This window comes from Oncorhynchus keta, chromosome 11 (genome assembly GCF_023373465.1).
Source record: "Oncorhynchus keta strain PuntledgeMale-10-30-2019 chromosome 11, Oket_V2, whole genome shotgun sequence".
Taxonomy (NCBI): domain Eukaryota; kingdom Metazoa; phylum Chordata; class Actinopteri; order Salmoniformes; family Salmonidae; genus Oncorhynchus; species Oncorhynchus keta.
In genome coordinates, this window is record NC_068431.1 from 42,417,171 (window position 1) to 42,439,937 (window position 22,767).

General features: G+C 42.9%; 1 protein-coding gene across 3 annotated transcripts; it reads left to right on the top strand.

Moving 5' to 3' along the window:
• The first annotated feature begins 792 nt into the window (after nucleotides 1-792).
• Nucleotides 793-16,982, top strand: LOC118390290 (PHD finger protein 12-like). 3 transcript variants are annotated; one of them, XM_035780710.2, is made up of 14 exons: nucleotides 793-990; nucleotides 1,237-1,612; nucleotides 1,966-2,147; nucleotides 3,283-3,355; nucleotides 6,261-6,811; nucleotides 10,263-10,395; nucleotides 10,500-10,664; nucleotides 10,807-10,965; nucleotides 11,069-11,870; nucleotides 11,977-12,123; nucleotides 12,381-12,479; nucleotides 12,605-12,687; nucleotides 12,875-13,013; nucleotides 13,180-16,982. In XM_035780710.2, the coding sequence occupies exons 2-14, from the start codon at nucleotides 1,547-1,549 to the stop codon at nucleotides 13,566-13,568; spliced, it is 2,988 nt and encodes a 995-aa protein (XP_035636603.1). In that variant the 5' UTR covers nucleotides 793-990; nucleotides 1,237-1,546; the 3' UTR covers nucleotides 13,569-16,982. The 3 variants fall into 3 exon arrangements, with proteins under 3 accessions (XP_035636603.1, XP_035636604.1, XP_035636605.1); XM_035780711.2 differs by having other exon boundaries at nucleotides 1,433-1,612; XM_035780712.2 differs by having other exon boundaries at nucleotides 1,437-1,612.
• Nucleotides 16,983-22,767: the final 5,785 nt, after the last annotated feature.

Genomic DNA, 22,767 nt, shown 5'->3' on the forward strand with positions numbered 1-22,767 from the left:
TTTCGCTGCCAGACAAGGCTCCGCTGTTAGCCAGGTGTAGCAGTGGTAAGATGTTGGGACTGCTGTTGGGACAGCTTTATGTAGGCTCTAACAGTTTGTTGCCGTTATAGTGCATGCATCCCACTTTTTGTATTTTTTACCCCACCAAGATTTACGTGCTAAAATCACCACTGCAAGTAAGGTGAGTAAACTAACGCCATTAGGGCTGCCCATTTTCAGATTTCTCTCTGTAACTGTGAGTGAATAGAGGTAAGGAAAATACATTTTAGAAGATTGTTGGGACAGATTATTGAATGTAGGCCCACTTAAATCAAGAGCTCCAGGACTTTTTGGAAATGATCATTTTCACCAATTTAAATAAATCCTCATGAATATAATTGGTCCATTTCTAATTTATTCCATGATTTCCCTTAATTAAAATTGAAAAGGACAACACCCTCATGAGGATTCCTGGGAATAGTCAATAGCAAAATTGAATGGAATTTATACTGGGCCTAGACTACCCCCTCGTCGGTAGGACAAATAGAAGGATGCAGATTTACTATTGGAACAAGGGAATTATGAGTCGTTTGTTTTCTGGCCAGTTACAGTTGCCAAAGTCAATAAGCTTGCAATCATTGTTCACCCTAACAGAACAACCAGATTCCTGATATGATTTATGACAATTATTTCCCACGGATGACAATATTTTGATTATGTTCTAGGTTATCGTGTTCCTTGTACCCAAAGCTCAAGCTGCTACCCGAAACGCCCATGTTTGCCTCTACCAAGAACAGTGCGCGGTTGTAGAGCGCATGCTCAAAACGTCGTTCTACGCAAATTTGCGCCAACTCCGTGGTGAGGCTGAAGGAAGCAGTATCAGGGGTGATGCTTAGCAAGCTAGCTAGTGTTTCTTCACAACAACAATAACCGTTTAGCTTTCTAGAGTTTCGGCACTGTTTTTACCTGTATACAAGGACAGTACTTCATCTATTTGCAAGTATATGTCAGGTATGTGAGAAACTGTGTTATTTTATAGCCGTATTTAATATGGAAGGGAACAGATATGCCTCTGCCTCTATAAACAGCATCATAGCTAACGTTAGCTTCAACCACCGGCGTAGGGACAAGCACCACAATGTACAAAGCTAGGCCTCAGTAGTAAGTCCAAAAGCCGAATATCTGTGGTATTGTACCTTATCTTTTCTCCAATTTGGCAACAAGAGAAGTACTGTTTTGTCTTTTTGCATTACACAGTTGGGACAACGAAACGGAAGAGAAACTATTAAGGACAACCATGCTAACGTTAGCTAGCTAAGCCAAGGATTTCATGAAGAAAGGACTTCGTCTTTGAACTGAAGGGAGGCTTTGGATCATACTGGGATCAACAGTGTGTTCTCCATTTCACTAACAATTAGCAAACTAACCAATAGGAACTTGTTTTTTTCTCAAGACAGCGTTGTTTGGGAAATAATCTGCTGACAGTGAGGATATCACCTCTTGTCAGACATTGCTTGAAGTATTCGTTAAACAGAGCTGATTGCTTGTTCACTTCGGCTGTGTTTGAATGTGGGATAAAATGGAGACCCCAACGATTGTCTACGATCTTGACACTTCTGGTGGTCTTATGCAGGTAAAGCCTTTACTATTACTATCATGGTGAGAAAATAACTACACGTTTTTTGTTCTCTTTTTTTTGTGGTTTCTAGTAGAAGCTTGCTAGGTAGATGGTTCGGGCCCAGTGGCCAACGTTTGTAGCTAGCTTTCTAGCTAACTCTACAGGACGCCATTGCTCTCGAGCTAACCTCTGCCAGAAGTCATGTCATCAAAAAGTATCAAGTCAAACTATTGACTGAAGGTGTTACTTTGTAGCTAGCTCATTAAATTGGTTTGTTGTTGTGTGGCAGACTTGACACTACAGTAGATACTGTGCAACAATGCAGATAATCAAATGTATCCCTGTACTCGTTTGCTGATACTTTGTAGCAAATACAAGCATTGCTCGCGCCTCCCAAGTCTGAAGATGGAGAAAAAAAAGGTCGCAAACCAGATAAAAACGCACGGAGAGCGGGGAGAGCCACGAATCACGACACCTGTGACAGTTGCAGAGAGGGGGGCGACCTCCTCTGTTGTGATCATTGTCCCGCCGCCTTTCATCTACAGTGCTGGTATGTTTATGATTGATATCTTTCCATTTACAGTAATGACTTCCCAGTGTTCCTACCAAGGTGCAAGGCAGCATTTGTGGTTGACTTAACTTTGTGGGAAGCAGTTGACCATTGTCAGCTAATCTAATGCACAATAGTTGCCACATTGTGGCGCTGTAGTTCAGTTTTTCAACACCGCGAGACGTGTATTCTGCCACCCTATTGGTTAGGTCTTCATGGTGTTTATTGTTATGTTAAAACTCTGTAGCTTTGTACTTGTATATAACTACTGTAGCGTGTGTTGTTGACCATTTTATGTGCTGAAGACATGTCTGCACTAAATTCTGCACTTAGCTACTTAGCCATGCTTCTCTTCAGTCAAGGAAGACATATTTTTTGGCATACATTTAGCTCATTCTCCAGTCCACACACCACTTACTACTCTCCTAACAGCCATTTCCAGTATTTAATGAGCTTGCAGATGTTGGCGAGGTTTAGTTGAGCTTTCTGCTGAGGCAATGAGGAGCTCAGGGAACCTGACTGCAGTGTGCTGCCTCATTGACAGTATAAATAATCATTAACCATGGCATGTGCTGCTGGGACAGTGGCCTGAGCAGATCAGGGCTGCTGTTTGGTGTCATGAAGCACCTCCCAGGGCCTTTCTACCCGTAGCCTGGACTACAGTTCGACAGAGTTAATTTTTTAGTTGTTTTCCTTCTAGGATAGTGTTATCAATGCCCTTGGATTGTTGCCTCAACGGTTTCATAGAGCATGAAAGGTTTTTGCTGAGGAAAGTGAATTGTTTATTTATTATGGTAGTGCTCCTCTTTTTAAATCACTGCAGTCGGGTCTTTCTTGGAAAGCTTGAATGAGTCGATGTTGGTTTTGGACCAACATCCTTTTCAATAGATTCAACACATACCTTTGCCACTGAACGGTGAGACTGTGCCCAGGGACCTTGGCACTCTGCCCAAAAAGAGCCCTTTGAATTAATTCCCTCTCCCCTGGCTTTCATCAGCTACAGGTCTCTAGCATTTCCAGTTATTTCAATGTAGGAAAATATCCTTAACGCCATACCTCTGGAACTTGTAAACCAGGTTACATTGTGAGGGCATTGGACGTTATGAATTGCTGATTTGCTTTGAACTTCCTGCAGCAACCCACCTCTGAGTAAGGAGATGCTGCCCCCTGGAGACTGGATGTGTCATCGCTGCATGGTGCGTAGGAAGGTGAGTCAAATCAAATCTATGTTAAGACATGGGAAGTATGTGGTGGTGTTATGTTGACTGCTTCCGTCATTTGGATATGTGACCTACTTTTTGTGTGTATGTACTGTCATGGGGCGGCAGCGTAGCCTAGTGGTTAGAGCGTTGGACTAGTAACCAGAAGGTTGCGAGTTCAAACCCCCGAGCTGACAAGGTACAAATCTGTCGTTCTGCCCCTGAACAGGCAGTTAACCCACTGTTCCCAGGCCGTCATTGAAAATAAGAATATGTTCTTAACTGACTTGCCTGGTTAAATAAAGGTTAAAAAAATATATTTAAAAAATGTACACTACATGACCAAAAGTATGTGGACACTTGCTCGTGCTCGTTGACATCGGGCACTAATGTTGGGCGATTAGGCCAAGCTCGCAGTCGGCGTTCCAATTCATCCCAAAGGTGTTCGATGGGGTTTAGGTCACGGCTCTGTGCAGGCCTGTCATGTTCTTCCACACCAATCTCAAAGAAAAAAAAATCTGTATGGACCTCGTTTTGTGCACGGGAGAATTGTCATGCTGAAACAGGAAAAGTCCTTCCCCAAACTGTTTCCAAGAAGCTGGAAAAACATAATCTTCTAGAATTTCATATGCTGTAGTGTTAAGATTTCCCTTCACTGGAACTAACAGGCCTAGCCCAAAAAATTAAACGGCCCCAGACTATAATTCCTCCTCCACCAAACTTTACAGTTGGCAGTATGCTTTCAGGCAGGTAGCGTTCTCCTGGCATCTGCCAAACCCAGATTAGTCCGGACTACCAGATGGTGAAGCATGATTCATCACTCCAGAGAATGTTTCCACTGCTCCAAAGTCCAATAGTGGCGAGCTTTACACCACTTCAGCCGGCGATTGGCATTGTGCATGGTGAGCTTAGGCTTGTGTGCGGCTGCTCGGCCATGGAAACCCATTTAATGACGCTCCCGATGAATAGATCTTGTGCTGACGTTGCTTCCAGAGTCCGTTTGGAACTTTGTAGTGAGTGTTGCAACCAAGGACGGGTTATTTTTTTTACGCGCTTCAGCACCCGGCGGGCCTGTTCTGTGTGCTTGTGTGGCCCATCACAGCTGAGCTGTTGTTGCTCCTAGACGTTTCCACTTCACAATAACAGCACATACACCATAGTACCCTCCAAGCTCGTCATCAAGCTCGAGACCATGGGTCTCGACCCCGCCCTGTGCAACTGGGTACTGGACTTCCTGACGGGCCGCTCCCAGGTGGTGAGGGTAGGCAACAACATTGCCACCCCGCTGATCCTCAACACTGGGGCCCCACAAGGGTGCGTTCTGAGCCCTCTCCTGTACTCCCTGTTCACCCGCGACTGCGTGGCCACGCACACCTCCAACTCAATCATCAAGTTTGCGGACGACACAAGTGGTAGGCTTGATTACCAACGACGAGACGCCCTACAGGGAGGTGAGGGCCCTCGGAGTGTGGTGTCAGGAAAATAACCTCACACTCGACGTCAACAAAACTAAGGAGATGATTGTGGTCTTCAGGAAACAGCAGAGGGAACACCCCCCTATCCACATCGATGGAACAGTAGTGGAGAGGGTAGCAAGTTTGAAGTTCCTCGGCATACACATCACAGACAAACTGAATTGGTCCACTCACACTGACAGCGTCGTGAAGAAGGCGCAGCAGCGCCTCTTCAACCTCAGGAGGCTGAAGAAATTTGGCTTGTCACCAAAAGCACTCACAAACTTCTACAGATACACAATCGAGAGCATCCTGGCGGGCTGTATCACCGCCTGGTACGGCAACTGCTCCGCCCACAACCGTAAGGCTCTCCAGAGGGTAGTGAGGTCTGCACAACGCATCACCGGGAGCAAACTACCTGCCCTCCAGGACACCTACACCACCCGATGTTACAGGAAGGCCATAAAGATCATCAAGGACAACAACCACCCGAGCCACTGCCTGTTCACCCCGCTATCATCCAGAAGGCGAGGTCAGTACAGGTGCATCAAAGCTGGGACCGAGAGACTGAAAAACAGCTTCTATCTCAAGACCATCAGACTGTTAAACAGCCACCACTAACATTGAGTGGCTGCTGCCAACACACTGACTCAACTCCAGCCACTTTAATAATGGGAATTGATGGGAAATTATGTAAAATATATCACTAGCCACTTTAAACAATGCTACCTAATATAATGTTTACATACCCTACATTATTCATCTCATATGTATACGTATATACTGTACTCAATATCATCTACTGCATCTTTATGTAATACATGTATCACTAGCCACTTTAACTATGCCACTTTGTTTACATACTCATCTCATATGTATATACTGTCCTCGATACCATCTACTGCATCTTGCCTATGCCGCTCTGTACCATCACTCATTCATATATCTTTATGTACAAATTCTTTATCCCCTTACACTTGTGTGTATAAGACAGTAGTTTTGGAATTGTTAGTTAGATTACTTGTTGGTTATTACTGCATTGTCGGAACTAGAAGCACAAGCATTTCGTGACACTCGCATTAACATCTGCTAACCATCTGTATGTGACAAATAAAATTTGATTTGATTTTCAATTTGATTTGACATACAGTTGACCGGGGCAGAAATTTGACAAACTGACTTTTTGGAACGTTTGTATCCTATGACGGTGCCACATCAAAAGTTACTGAGCTCTTCAGTAAGGCCATTCTACTACCAATGTTTGTCTATACAGATTGCATGGCTGTGTTAAGTCTTTTGTATGTAATGTAATTTTCTTTATACGTTGGACACTAGTAAGACTAGTTACCGCCATTGGCGTCGGCTGATGGGGATCCTAATAAAAATCAAAAATAGTTTGGTGAGACTGGTTTAATCAGGGCTGTTCAGACTGTTAACACGTTGTGTTTCTTGTGTCATAGAAGCGGGAGATAAAGAAGGAGCAGATGAATGGTCTGCTGGACCGCCAGCTGTCTAAGCAGTCTCCCTCTCCTGCAGCAGAGTTCGAGCTGGCCCCAGGCACCCTGAGGCTGGACCCCACGGCAGCAGTTGGAGGCACCACAGGCCTGAGAGCTGCAGCTGTGGCCCAGGTCCGTCTCCTGGAGAGGAGGCCCAGCAGTAGACCCAACACCCCAACCTCCACCGCCTCAACAGACACCGCCACGCCCTCGGAGCAGAACGACATGGATGATGACATACTAGACGTGGAGGACGACTCGCAGGGCTCAGAGCCCGAGAGCTCCACCCCACACCTCAAGAGGCCCTTTGATCTTCTGATAGCAGCAGCCATGGAGAGGAACCCCACGCAGTTCCAGCTTCCCAATGAGCTCACCTGCACAACTGCACTTCCAGGAACCAGTAAAAAAAGGAGGAGAGATGAGATGACAGGGAAGAATGTGAAGCGACTGCAGCATGAGCTGGACCACAATGGGCTGGTCCCACTACCGGTGAAGGTCTGCTATCCCTGTGGCAGGTACAGCAAGACCATTGTTTTAATAACCATATATCAGTGCCTTTCTTTTAATAAACCAAATGTTTTTGTGTAGGCTAACTGGGATTTTGTGGTACCAGATGTTACATACATTACTAGGCTTTGCGAACAAATCCAGAAAGGAGATACTTTACCCAGTTATATGCAGATCACACATTATTTCACAGCTGTTTTGACACTCATTTAAAAGGCATGTAAATTATTGCATGGTTTAGTATGAAAATATACAGTATACTACTGTTGGGTGATATTAACATTTTCATACATCATACCGTTTCTGTACATGTGTATACCGTATTATCATACGTGCACACAAGGGGTGCTATATACATGTATATCTGTGCATTCAGAAGTTCTGACCTTTTGCCCCAAGAAAATTGTTATTCTAAAATGTATTAATTGTTTTTTCCCTTCATCAATTTACACAATACCCCATAATGACAAAGCAAAAACAGGTTTAGACATTTTTGAAAATGTATAAACAATAAACTGAAATATCATATTTACATACAGTGGGGCAAAAAAGTATTTAGTCAGCAAACCAATTTTGCAAGTTCTCCCACTTAAAAAGATGAGAGAGGCCTGTAATTTTCATTATAGGTACACTTCAACTATGACTGACAAAATGAGAGAGAAAAAATCCAGAAAATCACATTGTGGAAAATAAGTATTTGGTCACCTACAAACAAGCAAGATTTCTGGCTCTCACAGACCTGTAACTTCTTTAAGAGGCTCCTCTGTCCTCCACTCGTTACTGGATTTTTTAAATGAATTTATTTGCAAATGATGGTGGATAATAAGTATTTGGTCAATAACAAAAGTTTTTCTCAATACTTTGTTATATACCCTTTGTTGGTAATGACAAAGTTCAAATGATTTTTTTTTCTCATTTTGACTGTCATAGTTGAAGTGTACCTATGATGAAAATTACAGGCCTCTCTCATCTTTTTAAGTGGTGGCTGACTAAATACTCTTTTGCCCCACTGTAAGTATTCAGACCCTTTACTCATTACTTTGTTGAAGCACCTTTGGCAGTGATTACAACATTGGTCTTCTTGGGTATGACGCTACAAGCTTGGCACAACTGTATTTGGGAAGTTTCTCTCATTCTTCTCTGCAGATCCTCTCAAGCTCTGTCAGGTTGGATGGGGAGTGTCGCTGTACAGCTATTTTCATGTGTCTACCGAGATGTTTGATCAGGTTCAAGTCCGGGCTCTGGCTGGGGCCACTCTAGGACATTCATAGACTTATCCCGAAGCCACTCCTGGTGAACCTTTGCCCCATTCTGAGGTCCAGAGCACTCTTCATCAATGATCTCTCTATACTTTGCTCCGTTTATCTTTCCCTCGATCCTGACTAGTTTCCCAGTGCCTGCTGCTGAAAAACATCCCCACAGCATGATGCTGCCTCGACCATGCTTCACCGTAGGGATGGTACCAGGTTTCCTCCAGATGTGACACTTGGCCTTCAGGCCAAAAAGTTCAATCTTGGATTCATCAGACCAGAGAATCCTATTTCTCATGGTCTGAGAGTCCTTTCGGTGCCTTTTGGCAAATTTCAAGCGGGCTGTCATGTGCCTTTTACTGAAGAGTGGCTTCTGTCTGGCCACTACCATAAAGGCCCAATTGGTGAAGTGTTGCAGAGCTGGTTGTCCTTTTCAAAGGTTCTCCACAGAGGAACTCTGGATCTCTGTCAGTGTCCATCGGGTTCTTGGTCCTGACCAAGGCCCTTCTCCCCTTCAATGCTGCAGAAATGTTTTGGTACCCTTCCCCAGATCTGTGCCTCGACACAATCCTGTCTCGGAGCTCTACAGGAAATTCCTTCGACCCCATGGCTTGGGTTTTGCTCTGACATGCACTATCAACTGTGGGACCTTGTATAGACAGGTGTGTGCCTTTCCCAATCAATTGAATTTACCACAGGTGGACTCCAATCAAGTTGTAGAAACATCTCAAGGATGATCAATGGAAACAGGATGCACCTGAGCTCAATTTTTAGTCTCATAGCAAAGGGTCTGAATACTTATGTAAGTAAGGTATTACTGGGTTTTTTCTATTTTTAATAAATTGGCAAATATTTCTGAACACCTGTTTTCTCTTTGTCATTATGAGGTATTGTGTGTAGATTGAGAAATGTTTTTAGTTAATCAATTTTTGAATAATGCTATAACATAACAAAATATCAAGTGGTCTTAATACTTTCCGAATGCACTGTACATGTGTTTATTAGGTGTTTTCTTTCCTTCTTTTTCTGGGGATATATATATATATATGACTGACTGACCCTTTTTTATTTTTTAAATATTCTTTAGAGGGGTTGTAGAGTTTGTCTTGATGTTTATTTCAGCAATGTACCAAAATGTTCTGTAGTTTAGTTTTTTTGTGTTTACTTACCACACTCTCTTGAGTGCCTCTGTGCTGGCATCAGAGCCTTGGCTATTCAGGAATACCACAGAATGCACAACCACATGGCTGGCCAGAGAGAAAGGGGAATTCAAACTATCTCACTGAGCATTTTATATATTCTGGAATGATGGGGCTTGGCTTAGGGTCTCTGCCACAGACAGTGACTGCCAGGATTCCAGACAGTAACCACATTTCCATCCACAGTTTTCATGCAAGTAAAGTCATTCTGTATAAAATAAAAATCACTGCAGCTGTGATGGAAACAGGAAATGTTGGTATACTTTTATAAATGCCAAGAGAATTTGTTAATTTGACAATACATTTTACGGACAATTTTTTTTTTTTTATGTGATAAATGGCGGTGGAAATGCCTTCATGCGAAAATACTGATATCATATTGAAAACTAGGAGTCGCAATGGTGTGTGTGTGAGATCCTCCCACTACGACTCAGGAAACCATGCAGTTTATTAGGCTAGGCTACATATTAATTAAGTTGTGATGAACTTCATGGGGCGTTGAAAGTGCATGTTATGAGCTTGATGCTCCTTTCCAACAAATATCAAGGTGTCTATGCTGGTGACATGATCATGATGCTTGACTGCCATTTGACAAGTACACATTTTCTCGCTCTTCTCCATAATGATCTCGTTATGTTGACTAGCAAGCGCTGTTTTTTTATCTGCAACAAGTCGGTTTGGTGGGATTCCCACTGCAGGGAAATGTACATGTTTTCTTTATGCATATTTTAGAATATTCGCATGAATGACATGGATGATCACATGCTAGACGTGGAGGACGACTCCCAGGGCTCGGAGCCCGAGAGCTCCACCTCACACTCCACGCCATTTGGATGGAAAACTAGCAAGTCTGGGTTGGAAATCCATTAGTCTCTGGCCCTCAAGTGATCCCCTCTTTCCACTAAACTATTAGAGCAGACTACCCCTAGCTCTATTTTGAGGATATTTTGCAGTTGATTTGTCAGTCATAAATCTAACCCGTGTTTTTCTGAATCTCCTCTGTGCTGTAGGAGCTGCAGGTTGGCACCATTAATCCAGTGTGACTATTGCCCTCTCCTGTTCCACATGGACTGTCTGGACCCCCCTCTTACTGCCATGCCTGTGGGCAAGTGGATGTGTCCCAATCACATAGAACACATGGTGGTAAGTAAGCTAAAGCCTGTACAAACCACTTTTTATTTTATGGTCACATCTACGTGTTGATGTTGTTTTAATGGTATTGACCTGATTGTGCCCCTCTCTCCCAGTTGAAGCAGAGGAGCCTGCCATTGAGCGGTCGCTGCCAGCTGTTTGACCAGTTTCAGGACAGGATGTCCCAGCATGCCGTCAAGGTGGACTTCCTGCAGCGGGTGCATCGTCTCAACACCCCAGTCCGCCGAGGAGCCCACACACAGCTGAAGAAAACCTTCAAGGTCAGCCTGCTAGTCTCTGTACTACTACTGTGGGTTACAACAGTGCTTCCTCTGACAGATGAGGTGACATGTATAACACACCACTGTGTTCACTGTTGTCACATCTTGTAACTAGACACATCTTGTGTGTGTCTCTCGACAGGTCCCTGATTCTATAAAGTCCCAGTACAAGTGTCCCCCGGCCATGATTGCCCCGGCAGGGATCCGCAACGGGGAGCTGGTCTGTAACAGCAGTTCAGAAACCCCTCAGCAGCACTTTACACCCTCTCAGCACTTAACCAGTGAGGATGAGCAACAGGAGGTAGGTAACTGGTGTTACCCAGCAGTGATATACAATGTCTCATTTAAATCCCACATCTTTAATACTGATTGAATGTGTTCTGTTTTCCTGTGTTGTCTCCTAGTGGCTCAGAGACGTCATCACACTCCAGTGCAGCATAGTGAGACATCTGTCAGCCAAGCAGAAGCTGTCGTCCGAATGGGACTCTGGGAAGACGGACATGGCCGACATCAAATCCTGTGTCACAGCAGAGGAGGCTAGTGCTGTGTGCAATTCTAACCAGACTGAGTCGCCAGCCTCCAAGCCTAAAGCTGACAGTGCAGCAGTTTGCCCCCAGGGGGCGCCTGCACTCAAGGAAGGGAAGTGTAGCATGTGTACAGAGAAGCCTTGTCACAACTGTGGGCCCAGTAATGTTAACGGTCCCCTGGAGGAGCAGCTGGCTTGGACCAATGGGAGTCCAGAGGCCTGCAGACAGGACAACCTCCACAAGCTGAGAGAGCCCTCAGGTCTTGATAGGACTGTTCCTCAGACACCAGCAGCTTCCAGCCCGGAGTCACCCAACCACACTGGTAAAGCTGTGGTCAAGACCGAGAACACCCTCTTAAGACCCTGTGAAGGGACGGCCTCCTCATCCACCTGTCCCTTCAAACCAGACCTCAGAGGCCCCTCTCCACCTCACAGACCCTCCCCAGGCACACAGGGCCCTGCTCTAACCAGTAGCAGCAGCACTGTGGGGTCCTGTGCCCTCACTCCACCCAGAGCACCATACCAGATCAAGAGGATGACCAAGCTGGGCTCCACCCCACCAGCAGATGGGAAAGTCAGTCGTGATGCTGTGACCACCAGGAGTGGTCCTCTGCTCCCCAGCTCTTTCTCTATGGTAGACCTGTCCAGCCGTCTGAAGGCTGTGGCAGACTGCCATGGTGGTAAGTCTCACCTGATTTTAATAAGACACATTTTTAGATTGGTGAGGAAAAGTTGGATCCACACTGAATTCCTTCTCTTTTTGCTAACAACATGATAATATTCCAGAGATTCAGATGAGTAGTCTGGATGAGAAGTTCATTGAACTCCTGGCCTGGCAAAGGATCCAGCAGCTGTTTGGGCCTAAAGCCCCTTCCCCTCCACAGAGCAGCTGTATCAGCCTACCTCCTGTTCCACAACCCCAGCCTACAGAAGGTAAGAGAACCTTGTTCATTATCAACACCATTTTGTATTCCCTATATTTCTACCTAACTGACTCACTGTCCATTCCCTCACTAACCTTGCCATCTTCACTCCTATTATTCTGTCCATTTATATTGATGTCCATTACTTCTATCCCCCTTTTATGTTTGTAAAATCATCCCTTAGTTAGTTTATCCTGTATTGTTACATTTGACTGCTTTGAATATTGCACCATTGTGAGAAAGAGAATGTGTTATCTTCTTTCTCAGCACAAAACAAGAATATTCAGGCCAGGGCTGTGTTTTATCCTTTGACTGGGAAAGGAGGAGCTGTCCGTATGTGCTACAGAAACCTGTACATAGGAAATGGTAAGATTCACTCCCAATCCCAAATAACACAACATGACCCAATAACAGGACCTTCTATTCATGTAAAGGTGTCTTTCATCCCTGGCAGATTTTGCTGACTTGAGGTTATGTCTTGTTATTTGCAGGTGCTGACATGGACGTGTGCCTTACAAACTATGGTCATTGTAATTATGTTTCAGGAAAACATGCCTGTATCTTCTATGATGAGGTGAGTGGGTCATTTCACCTTTAAACATGTACTTGGTTTTGGAATACATTTTACAATAATTTGTGAACTGTGAAGAAATAGAGTATAAATACATTTGATAACTATTTTTTATTGTTTCGGGGATTCGTTTTAGAAGCTGCTCTGTGAATTAAATATTTCATTCTGTAACTGCTCTTGCCTTGATCAGAACACCAAGCAGTATGAGCTCCTCAACTACAGTGAACATGGGACTACGGTGGACAATGTGCTGTACTCCTGTGACTTCTCTGAGAAGACTGGGCCAAGCCCCTCCAGCAGCCTGGTCTCCAAAGTGCAGAACATTATCAGTGAGTGGAGCTCCTCTCATGGCCTCCTATAGAAACAGGAAGGAATGAACATTTACCTCTGATAAAGGGCCATGCTCTGACATGCCATGTTTCCGAATGTTGTTAAAGCAGAGGCAGGTGATGGTGTTCAAAGGTCTGAGTGTTTTGTGATGCTTGTAACCCGCAGAGCGCTGCAAGAGGAGGAAGCAGGAAGAGGAAGGGGCAGCGGAGCCCATGGTGCTAGAGGAGGGGGTGATGAGACCGTGTCAGGTGACTCCTTCTAGCCACTGCTGCGACTGCAAGGCCAGCAGCTCCAGTCTGATCGGGGGCAGTGGAGCAGGCTGGGAGGGCACTGCCCTGCTCCATCACGGCAGCTTCGTCAAGCTGGGCTGCATGCAGTTTGTTTTCAGTATTACAGAGTTTGCCTGCAAGCAGCCCAAAGAGGAAACCCTTAACAACCCAACTACCACCACTGCCACCCCCCAGTCCCAGGAGGAAACAGAACCCTCTGACAAGCACACGTCCACCTCCCAGCTCCACCAAGTGCCAGTGCTGCACCCTAACCCTGTCCCCTAGCCCAATCATGTCCCCTCAGCAACAAGAACCAGCCTCAGCAGCTATACTTGTATACTGCATCAAAAAGAGAGCGCTTTTTTGATGTTCCAACATTTGCATGAAATGAAGTATTTTTCAGTCTCAGATTTTGTGGGCAAGTTGCACATACAATTTGTATTGTTGTTTTTTGTAACTGGACAATTTTCTGAAAGTTTTTGAATTGGCTTTGAAAAAGGGGGATGGTTTATCGTTGACATTATGTGAAGAAATGTAAACATCACCAGGTTTCCAACATACTTGTAAAGAACTCCAATCATTCTATTTTTGCCAGTAATGATGGCATAAACTTATTTTTTCTCTGAAAATGCAACTTTTATTTACTTTTTATAAATTTAGTTTGTGTACTGTATCTGTAAATTTAGTTGGGTTCACATGTTTGTTTTGCTACTATTGCACTACAGTAGCACTATATTCAAACATACGTGTACACATCCATGCTTATACATGCTGTATACATGGTTGTGTGTGTTGAAATACACGAACACACACACAAAATATACATGATTAAGAATAATTTTAACATAGAACAAGGAAGCATAGGATTCTGTATGCAAACTTTAATTATGGCCATTTTGGCTTTTAAATCTTTCCAGTGCTTCATGTGAATTTGGTGCAGTAGTTTACAAAAGTTTTAGTCCCTTTTTTTTTTTTTTTTTTTCCCCAAGTGTCTGATTTTAGAAATAATTCATCTGAACTTTGTCATGTACTCTGTAAATACAAAGCAACTTTGACTTGGTTTCTTGTCTGTCATAGTCACTGTAAATACCTAAAGATTTTTAAGCGTCAGTGAAGACCGTGGCTTCTGTCATTTCATTCGTTGCTAACAACCAATTGGGCGATTCCATGCCAGCATAGCCCGAACATATTTTTGGTATCCGATTGTTCTGGCAATTCTCACATTGGGAGGAAGGATGTTTGACATGTTTTTTTACATTTTGTATCACAAACAGTTTTTTTTTTTTTATCAAGAAAGTGGCCATTTTAGGCTGTTTTTAGACCTATACATTCCTTCTGTAAGACCTGATGTCTGAACTGTACATAATAGACATCTTGTCATTATACTCCTCATAGTGTAACTCTATTATATGGAATACGGTGGGCATCATGTGTTCATCCCTTTTGGAATTTCTTTCACATTTTTGTTGCATTACAAAGTAGGATGGAAATGGATTTTATTTTTTTTTGTCATTGATCTACACGAGATGCTTCATGTCAGTGAAAATAAAATTCTACAAATTAATAAATGAAATAACTAAAATAGAGTTGTTGCGTAAGTATTCACCCCCGTTTGTTTAGGCAAGCATAAATTAGTTCAGGAGTACATTTTGGCTTAACAAGTTACATGGGCTCACTGTGTGAAATAATAGGGGTTGACATGGTTTTTGAATGACTACCCCTTCCTCTGTCCCCCATGCAAGGTCCTTCAGTCAAGTATTGAATTTCAACTACACAGACCAGGGAGCTTTTCAAAAGCCTCAAAGAAGGGCTGTGATTGATAGATGGGTAGCAATAACAAATTAAACATTGAATATCTCTTTAAAGAGATACCTTTGTATAAAGTACTGTAGCACTCACAAGCCAAAAGTGGTCCCCGAACTAGTCACATACATGTGCACCATGTCATTGTGCTCTTTCCTGCTCTGCTGGGTGCCATTGAAATGGTAAGGGGCTGAAGCTAGAATTGCTAGGGGGCTGGCCCAGGTGAGGGAAAATGTTGTAGCACAGCTTCCAGAAAACAGTTTCTTTCAAACTAGGCATTTCATGGCTAATTGAGGTAAGACTCCTTCTGGTCATCAATTACATATTCACATATTCACACCAGCCCAAAGTTGGAGGTTTAAAAAAAATACTAGTTGCCAAAGTTCTGAAGCATGTCTGTAATTATGGTGAGGATGTATTAAACCACCCAGACACATCAAAGATACAGTTGTCCTTCTGAACTGAGCTGCAGGACAGGAAGGAAACTGCTCAGGGATGTCAACATGAGGCCATTAGTGGTTTTAAAACCGCTACAGAGTCCTATGGCTGTGATGGGAGAAAACTGAGATGGATCCACAGTATTGTAGTGACTACAGTGACGACCTAAAAGACAGTGTGAAAAGAAGAATACAAATATTCCAAAACATGCATCCTGTATGCAACAAGGCACTAAAGTAATACTGCAAAGGAATACACTTTTTGGCCTAAATGGAAGCCTTATGTTGGGGAAAATCCAATACACATCACTGAATAGCTGCCTCTTTACTGTCAAACATGGTGGTGGCTGCATCATGGTATGAGTATGCTTGACATTGGCAAAGACTGGGGAGTTTTTCAGGATGAAAAGAAACGAGATGTCGTTAAGCACAGGCTAAGTCCTAGAGGAAAACCCTCCTCAGTCTGGGACACAGGGAGGGGATTCACATTTCAGCAGAACAATAACCAACAACACAAGGCCAAATCTTAACTGGAGTTGCTTACCAACTTAGAAGACAATGTTTGGAGTGGTTAAGTTGCCGTTTTGACTTAAATCTGCTTGAAAATCTGCTTGAAAATCTATAGCAAGACTTGAAAATGGCTGTCTAGCTATGAACTCCAACACTTGGACAGAGCTTGAATTTTGAAAAGAAAAATGGGTAAATATTGCACAATCCAGGGGTGCAAAACTCTTAGAGATTTACAGCTGTAATTGCTGCCAAAGGTGATTCTAACATGTATTGACTAAGGGGGGTGAATACTAATCAAATCAAGGTATATTAGTGTTTTATTTTTAAAATGCTTGATCTTTTATTCCACTTTGACATTACAGGCTATTATGTGTAGACCGTTGATTAAGAACATTACAATTAAATCCATTTTAATCCCACTTTGTAACAATAAAATGTGAAGAAATCCTAAGGGGGTGAATACTTAAGATATTGATACCCACTGTATATATCTACCTTCTGAAATACACATTTCCACAATTTATTCAACGTAAAAAATATGACTATGAATATCTTAAAAGTACCCTTTTTTATTTACTTAATTTCAAGACATTGGTTGGAACAATATACTAGTATACAAGCACATCACATTTCTAGAGTGGGCTCTCTACTAATTCTGATTAAATGATACATTTTATGAGCGCCACCAGCTCAATGAATGGCAAAATGGATCTGTGATTGGTTAATGACCTATAATGTAAATTTCGATGTTTAAAATGGGTCATATATCTTAAAAGTACCAGAGAGCCACTCTGGAAATGTTATGTGTTTGAAGAGTATATTGTTACAATCAATGTCAAGAAAAAATAAGACATCAACAAAGGTCATCTTTTAGATATCCAGATTAATATTTTGTATGTTGAATAAATTCATGTGTAAACTATCAAAATAAAGAAAGTCGCACACTCCATATATAAACTCCCTGTAATTTATTTGTTATTTGCCAATGTTTCGGCATCACAGCCTTCTTCAGGGTCATAAATGAATGTGGGAAAATGTATTTCAGAATCTTGACATACTACATTTTTGAGAGCACACTTTAAGGACTGTGATGTTGTCTGTATCATGGATCATAAGGTCTTCCAGGAGGCATGTATCGGTCTAAAAAGGGCCTAAAATTGACACTTTAATCATGACTTTCTCAAAAATTGGTTGTGATACAAATGTAAAAAGCATGTAAAAGAAATCCTTTCACCCAATGAAGTTTCTATGTGAGAAGTTTACAATCTCCCCTAAATGAACCCTATTGGAGCAGTAATTAGCAAACTTGCCTAAGGGATTGGAGACCTGCAAGGGACATTGCACGTTGCTGTTTGCTACACCGGTGTCAGCAGTGGGATGGGATGTTGCCTGTTAGGCCATCACAGAGGCATGTACAGTACATGTGAGGGACTTGGTAAAGTTATTAGTGGGGACATGCTCTAACAAATGGAGCGTGATAGTGTTGCAACCTTTGTTTAAGGCTTGGGAGACCAGGGTTCGAGACCCAAAAGGGGCGTTGCACTTGTAACCGAAAGGTTGCAAGGTCGAATCCCTGAGTGGACAAGGTAAAACACGGTCGTTCTGCCCCTGAACAGGCAGTTAACCCACTGTTCCTAGGCCGTCATTGAAAATAAGAATTTGTTCTTAACTGACTTGCCTAGTTAAGTAATGATAAAATAAGCACTAAGTGGTGCAAAATGTGAATTTTTGTCAAATTCTTGATCCATAACGTGCTTTTTGCATAACTTTCTTAGGAGTCTCACTGTCAAGACAAAACACAGCACATGTTGTCAAAGGGAGGGTTCATTGCGCAATAGATAAATATATTTGAATTCCACTGTTGTTCATTCTTATGTATAGAGAAAGATAATACATACAGTCCGAATATATTCACACTGCTTTTTGTCAGCGCTAGACTCATCGCAGGTTATGTACTTGTAAATTGGCATCTCAATCTACCAAGATGCAAAAGCTCTACCAAATTGCATGAAAAAACTGTAATCGTGACTGGTGAGTTGGTTCGTTATAAAACCATTTGTGACACTTGAGGTGGGCAATTATTCTGCATCATCATGTACAGTCAGTTAGTGTCCGATCTAATGTTACGTATGTACCCATGTTATTGGTGGTAACATGAGACTGATTCTACATTACTTTGCGCAATACATTTTTTGGAATGCCATTGCAAAATATATACTGATGGACATGAACCCGACATTCGTGTGGGTGTGTCCTCTCCAGGATCTAACACTGGCATTGGGAAAACAACAGCATCAGATCTGTCCAGGAGAGGTGCGAGGGTTATAATGGCCTGTCGAGATAAGCAGAGGGCAGAAGCTGCCATCAGTGACATAAGAGAGGTGTCAGAATCAATATTCATTGATATGTCTCACATGACACTGTCTGGTAAACAGTGGAAATACTGCAATTACATACAGTATCCTTGAATGAGGATGACGCAAGTGGATCATACATGGATGATATTACTGTAATTCCATATCACTTAGTCATGTTTGCATTTCCTCACACATTGTCCGTCTCATTTACATTTGACAGATAGTTAGTTGTGCTCTGGTCACTTTAGCTGATCCATTTGTTGACATCTTTGAGCTTCACCTTGTCAGAAATTATATTTGTATTTTTTAACTATTTTTCTCCCCAATTGGTAGTTACAGTTGTTAGCAACTCCCCTACAGACTCGGGAGAGGAGAAGGTCAAGAGATATGTCGTGGACAGGCAAAAGGTCAAAACCAGTTCAGAGTTCCAGAGGTACAGAATGGCAAGCAGGCTCGAGGTCAGGGCAGGCAGAATGGTCAGGCAGGCGGGAATGGAGTCCATAAAAACAGGCAAAGGTCAAAACCAGAAGGACTAGTAAAAAAGAATAGAGAACAGGAGCACAGGAAAAACACGCTGGTTAACTTGAACATACAAGACGAACTGGCACAGAGAGACAGGAAACACAGGGATAAATACACTGGGGAAAATAAGGTACACCTGGAGGGGTTGGAGACAATCACAAGGACAGGCGAAACAGATCAGGGCGTGACACACACTGGTTGAAACAACATTGTTTCCACGTTATTTCAATTAAATGACATTGAACCAACTGGGAAAAGACGTTGAATTGACGTCTGTGCCCAGTGGACATGCTCTTAAATAGAGAAGGGGTGTCATGTTTTTGCTGATACATGTGATAAAATGGGAATAAAATGGAAATGTCAACTTTGAAATGGTCCCACAAAGATGGTTGGAGATCCAGAAATCAGGGAATGTTTATTGAATTAGAAAATCTGTTGTTTGAATGAATTATATTTAAATGATTGAAATGACACCCACCCTGTATTCACGAGCATGTTGTTTCTCAACCAATGGCAGACACAGTACAAACACATTAGATGATGTAAAGTAGGGTCTAAACTACAACATATGCAAATATGAAGAAAAAAAAACTTTTTGAGTTTACAGGTTTTTAGATCATTTGTAAAATGTCAATGTCTCAGGAAATTATAAAATAGTTAGACAACCCTGCTTGTAAGCTTTAAAAACATATCAAACTGAACCTTTTATATTTTCCAGGGGTGAAGACATGGATGTCTCATCATATGGTGGGGTATGCTAAATGTGTCAACTTTGAGCACCTTTATCTCCTAAAGGATTTGGCATTCAGGTCCAAAAAGTCCCTTTCTGGCCCCCCGGGTGACACAGTGGTCTCGGGCACTGCATCGCAGTGGACGCTGTGCCATCAGAAACTCTGGGTCTGAGCCCAGGCTCTGTCGCAGCCGACCGCGACCGGGAGGTCCATGGGGCGACTCACAATTGGCCTAGCGTTGTCCGGGTTAGGGAAGGTTTGGCTGGTAGGGATATCCTTGTCTCATCGCGCACTAGCGACTCCTGTGGCGGGCCGTGCACAGTGCACGCTAACCAGGTCGCCAGGTGCACAGTGTTTCCTCCGACACATTGGTGCAGCTGGCTTCCAGGTTGGATGCGCGCTGTGTTAAGAAGCAGAGCGGCTTGGTTGGGTTGTGTTTCGGAGGATGCATGGCTTTCGACATTCGTCTCTCCCGAGCCCGTACTGGAGTCGTAGTGATGAGACTAACAGTTGGATACCACGAAAAGGGGGTAAAATTCGAAAAAATAATAATAATAATCACTTACTAACCACTTCTTCCATGGTCAAACATGTATGGAAAGTTTTGTTTAAATGGAATAAATAGAACTGAGGCTAGCATGTGGATCCTATAGCTCCTCCCACCAGCCTCTAGTGAAAAGTTCAATAAAGGAAATTAAAAAACACACCATACCATCTTTGCCTCTGTTATTGTATTGTGTACACAACATTCAGAGATAGCTATTACTAAAATAAACCTATTGGTTTACCTTGAGAAGTGACAGTTTAGAGATGCTTTGGTAGGTATGCTGAGTCTGTCTAAGGCTGTGTTTACACTGGCAGCCCAATTAGAATCTTTTGCCCAATTGACCCTTCGCTAAGCCCCTCTTGGTTACTGTTGCAACCTCGGACAACATGTTTCCAGGAAGCCCAATTCCCCCTTCTAATCAGACTACCTCATGCTAATCAGGAAATAGATGTTTCACTTCTCTCATTGACTTCTCAAACCCCCGGGCCTGGTCTGCTTGATCTGTTTTGCAAGCACTCCCGGAAGTCTCGCGATTTTGCGCCTCTGGGTTTAAAGTAAAAAATATATATGATTTTATTGTCACATACCACATAGGTGCGGTGAAATGTGTTGCTTTCCAGGGTCAGCCATAGTAGAACGGCACCCCTAGAGAAAATTAGGGTTAATTGCCTTGCTCAAGGACATATTTTTCAGCTTTATTCAAACCAGTGATCTTTCGGTTACTGGCCCGATGCTCTAACAGCTAGGCTATCTGCCGCCCGTTTAAAAATGCTGTGCTTTCAAATGATTCAAATGTGAGTTTGTCCGAGGTGATTGGACTCGACAGTTGTTAGGCACGATTGGTTGCCCAAAATTTTGGGGCATAGCTTAGCAGATCTGATTGGTCAAAATATAAGATTTTCGTGTTCCAGAGTTTACTGAGTGCCCTGTCAGGGTGAAACAGATCAATGTAGCGAGGATCAGGGCTGTCGATCAGGTCTCCTATGTGGAGGCAGTGAAAATTGTTGAAGGAGAGAGTAGATATGACGAGGCTATGGTAGTGGATGACCTGTTGATGTCATTCATCAGATAAAAGATCCTGAAATACTAATGCTGAAGAGGATGGATTTTGTTGCGTTCATTGCTCAGGTGATTCATTGTAAGGACAAACTAATACAAATCGAAGAAATTGGATATCATTGTGAAAGCAGCAAAAAGGTTATTGGATCTGAAACATTGCAGAGAATACTGTCAGAAGATACTCTCCCCTCTCAGGCACCAAAACCTGTGTAGGGATCTGAGGAGACATTTGAAACTGACTGAAGGAGTACATTGATTTTAGTTTTGGACAAGTTTAAGCATATTATGAGTATGTTTTTCACCCTTCCCCTATTCCCTTTTTACTGTATTAAAGTTTCTCTGTTTCACCCCACCCAGTAGGTGGCAGGAATACACCTCTTTGGATTTAGACTGCTAATAGAAATTCAAAGAGGAAGAAGAATTGGGCTGCCTGTGTCAACGCAGCCTATGTGTAGCCTGTAGGCGAAACATTACATTAGATGAGATTTTATGATGTGAGATGTTGTGGGTGATGGGAACATCCTGAAAATGTGTTGCTTTTCCTAATAATTTTTAACAGATATGTATTAAAGTCCAACTCAATGCTGGAAATCTGGAAATCTGTTCCTTTCAGTTTAAGTTTAAGCATTTGGAAGTAGGTGAAAAGTCAAAGTTGTAGTGCAGAAATGCAATACAGTTCAAATTTAGGCAGGTACGCCAAGTCTTTAAGTGCACCCTGTAGGCTACTAGTGAAATGTATGTTTGATGAAAAGTCTCCAAGGCTTTACACAGCAGACTAGATAGGCCTATTCATTATTGTTCTCAACACCAGGTGAGATACGTAATACCCTGCTGAGTTCGAGAAGACTAGATTACAAACCAAGGCCTACTTTTTGCTACATGCATGTAGACTCGCCTGAGTCCAGATTTAGGAGACATCCGCACACAATGCGTCCCTGACCACCTCCTGGTCAGCCAGATTTGAACACAATCAGACCTCAGATTACAATGCAAATTTTGTGCGTCTAGATCTTTTCAATGTGACGATAAGTCGCAGAAGTGTAGACACGGTCAGGCAGGTTGTGTCAGTTTGGTGTTGCTGAAAACGAGGAGAGACAAACGAGGAGGAAATGGTGGAAGCGGAGGTCAAATTTGAGTCTGATGGCGCAAACAAAAATGGGAGTGGCAAAACTGATAAAAATACTGGATGGAGTAATGTCGCTAAAGCTCAGATAAAGAGAGCTAAAATTACAGTGGAAAACGAGTCCGTAAGTAGTGGGAGTGCGGTTTATTGATAAGAAGATGGGGGATCCGTTTGATGTTTCAAGGATGGTAAAGAAAGCATTGGGTCTGGGGAGTCCGTGAGGGTAACCAGAAGTGGAATTGTTTTGACGATCTGTGTACTGGAACATCAAAAGGAGCACACATTGGGCCACACCGGAATGTTGGAGAAAGGGGTGACTTGCTTCAATTTTCAGAGCAGGGCACCAATTAAGGGAGTGATTTCTGGGGTCAGTGGGAAGTTGAGGTTGAGACGAT

Coding starts and splice junctions, on each gene's coding strand:
- LOC118390290 (XM_035780710.2), top strand. CDS start 1,547: ATGTGGGATAAAATGGAGACCCCAACGATTGTCTACGATCTTGACACT. Junction 10,665..10,806: donor AGCTGAAGAAAACCTTCAAG/GTCAGCCTGCTA, acceptor GTCTCTCGACAG/GTCCCTGATTCTATAAAGTC. Junction 12,124..12,380: donor ACAACCCCAGCCTACAGAAG/GTAAGAGAACCT, acceptor CTTCTTTCTCAG/CACAAAACAAGAATATTCAG.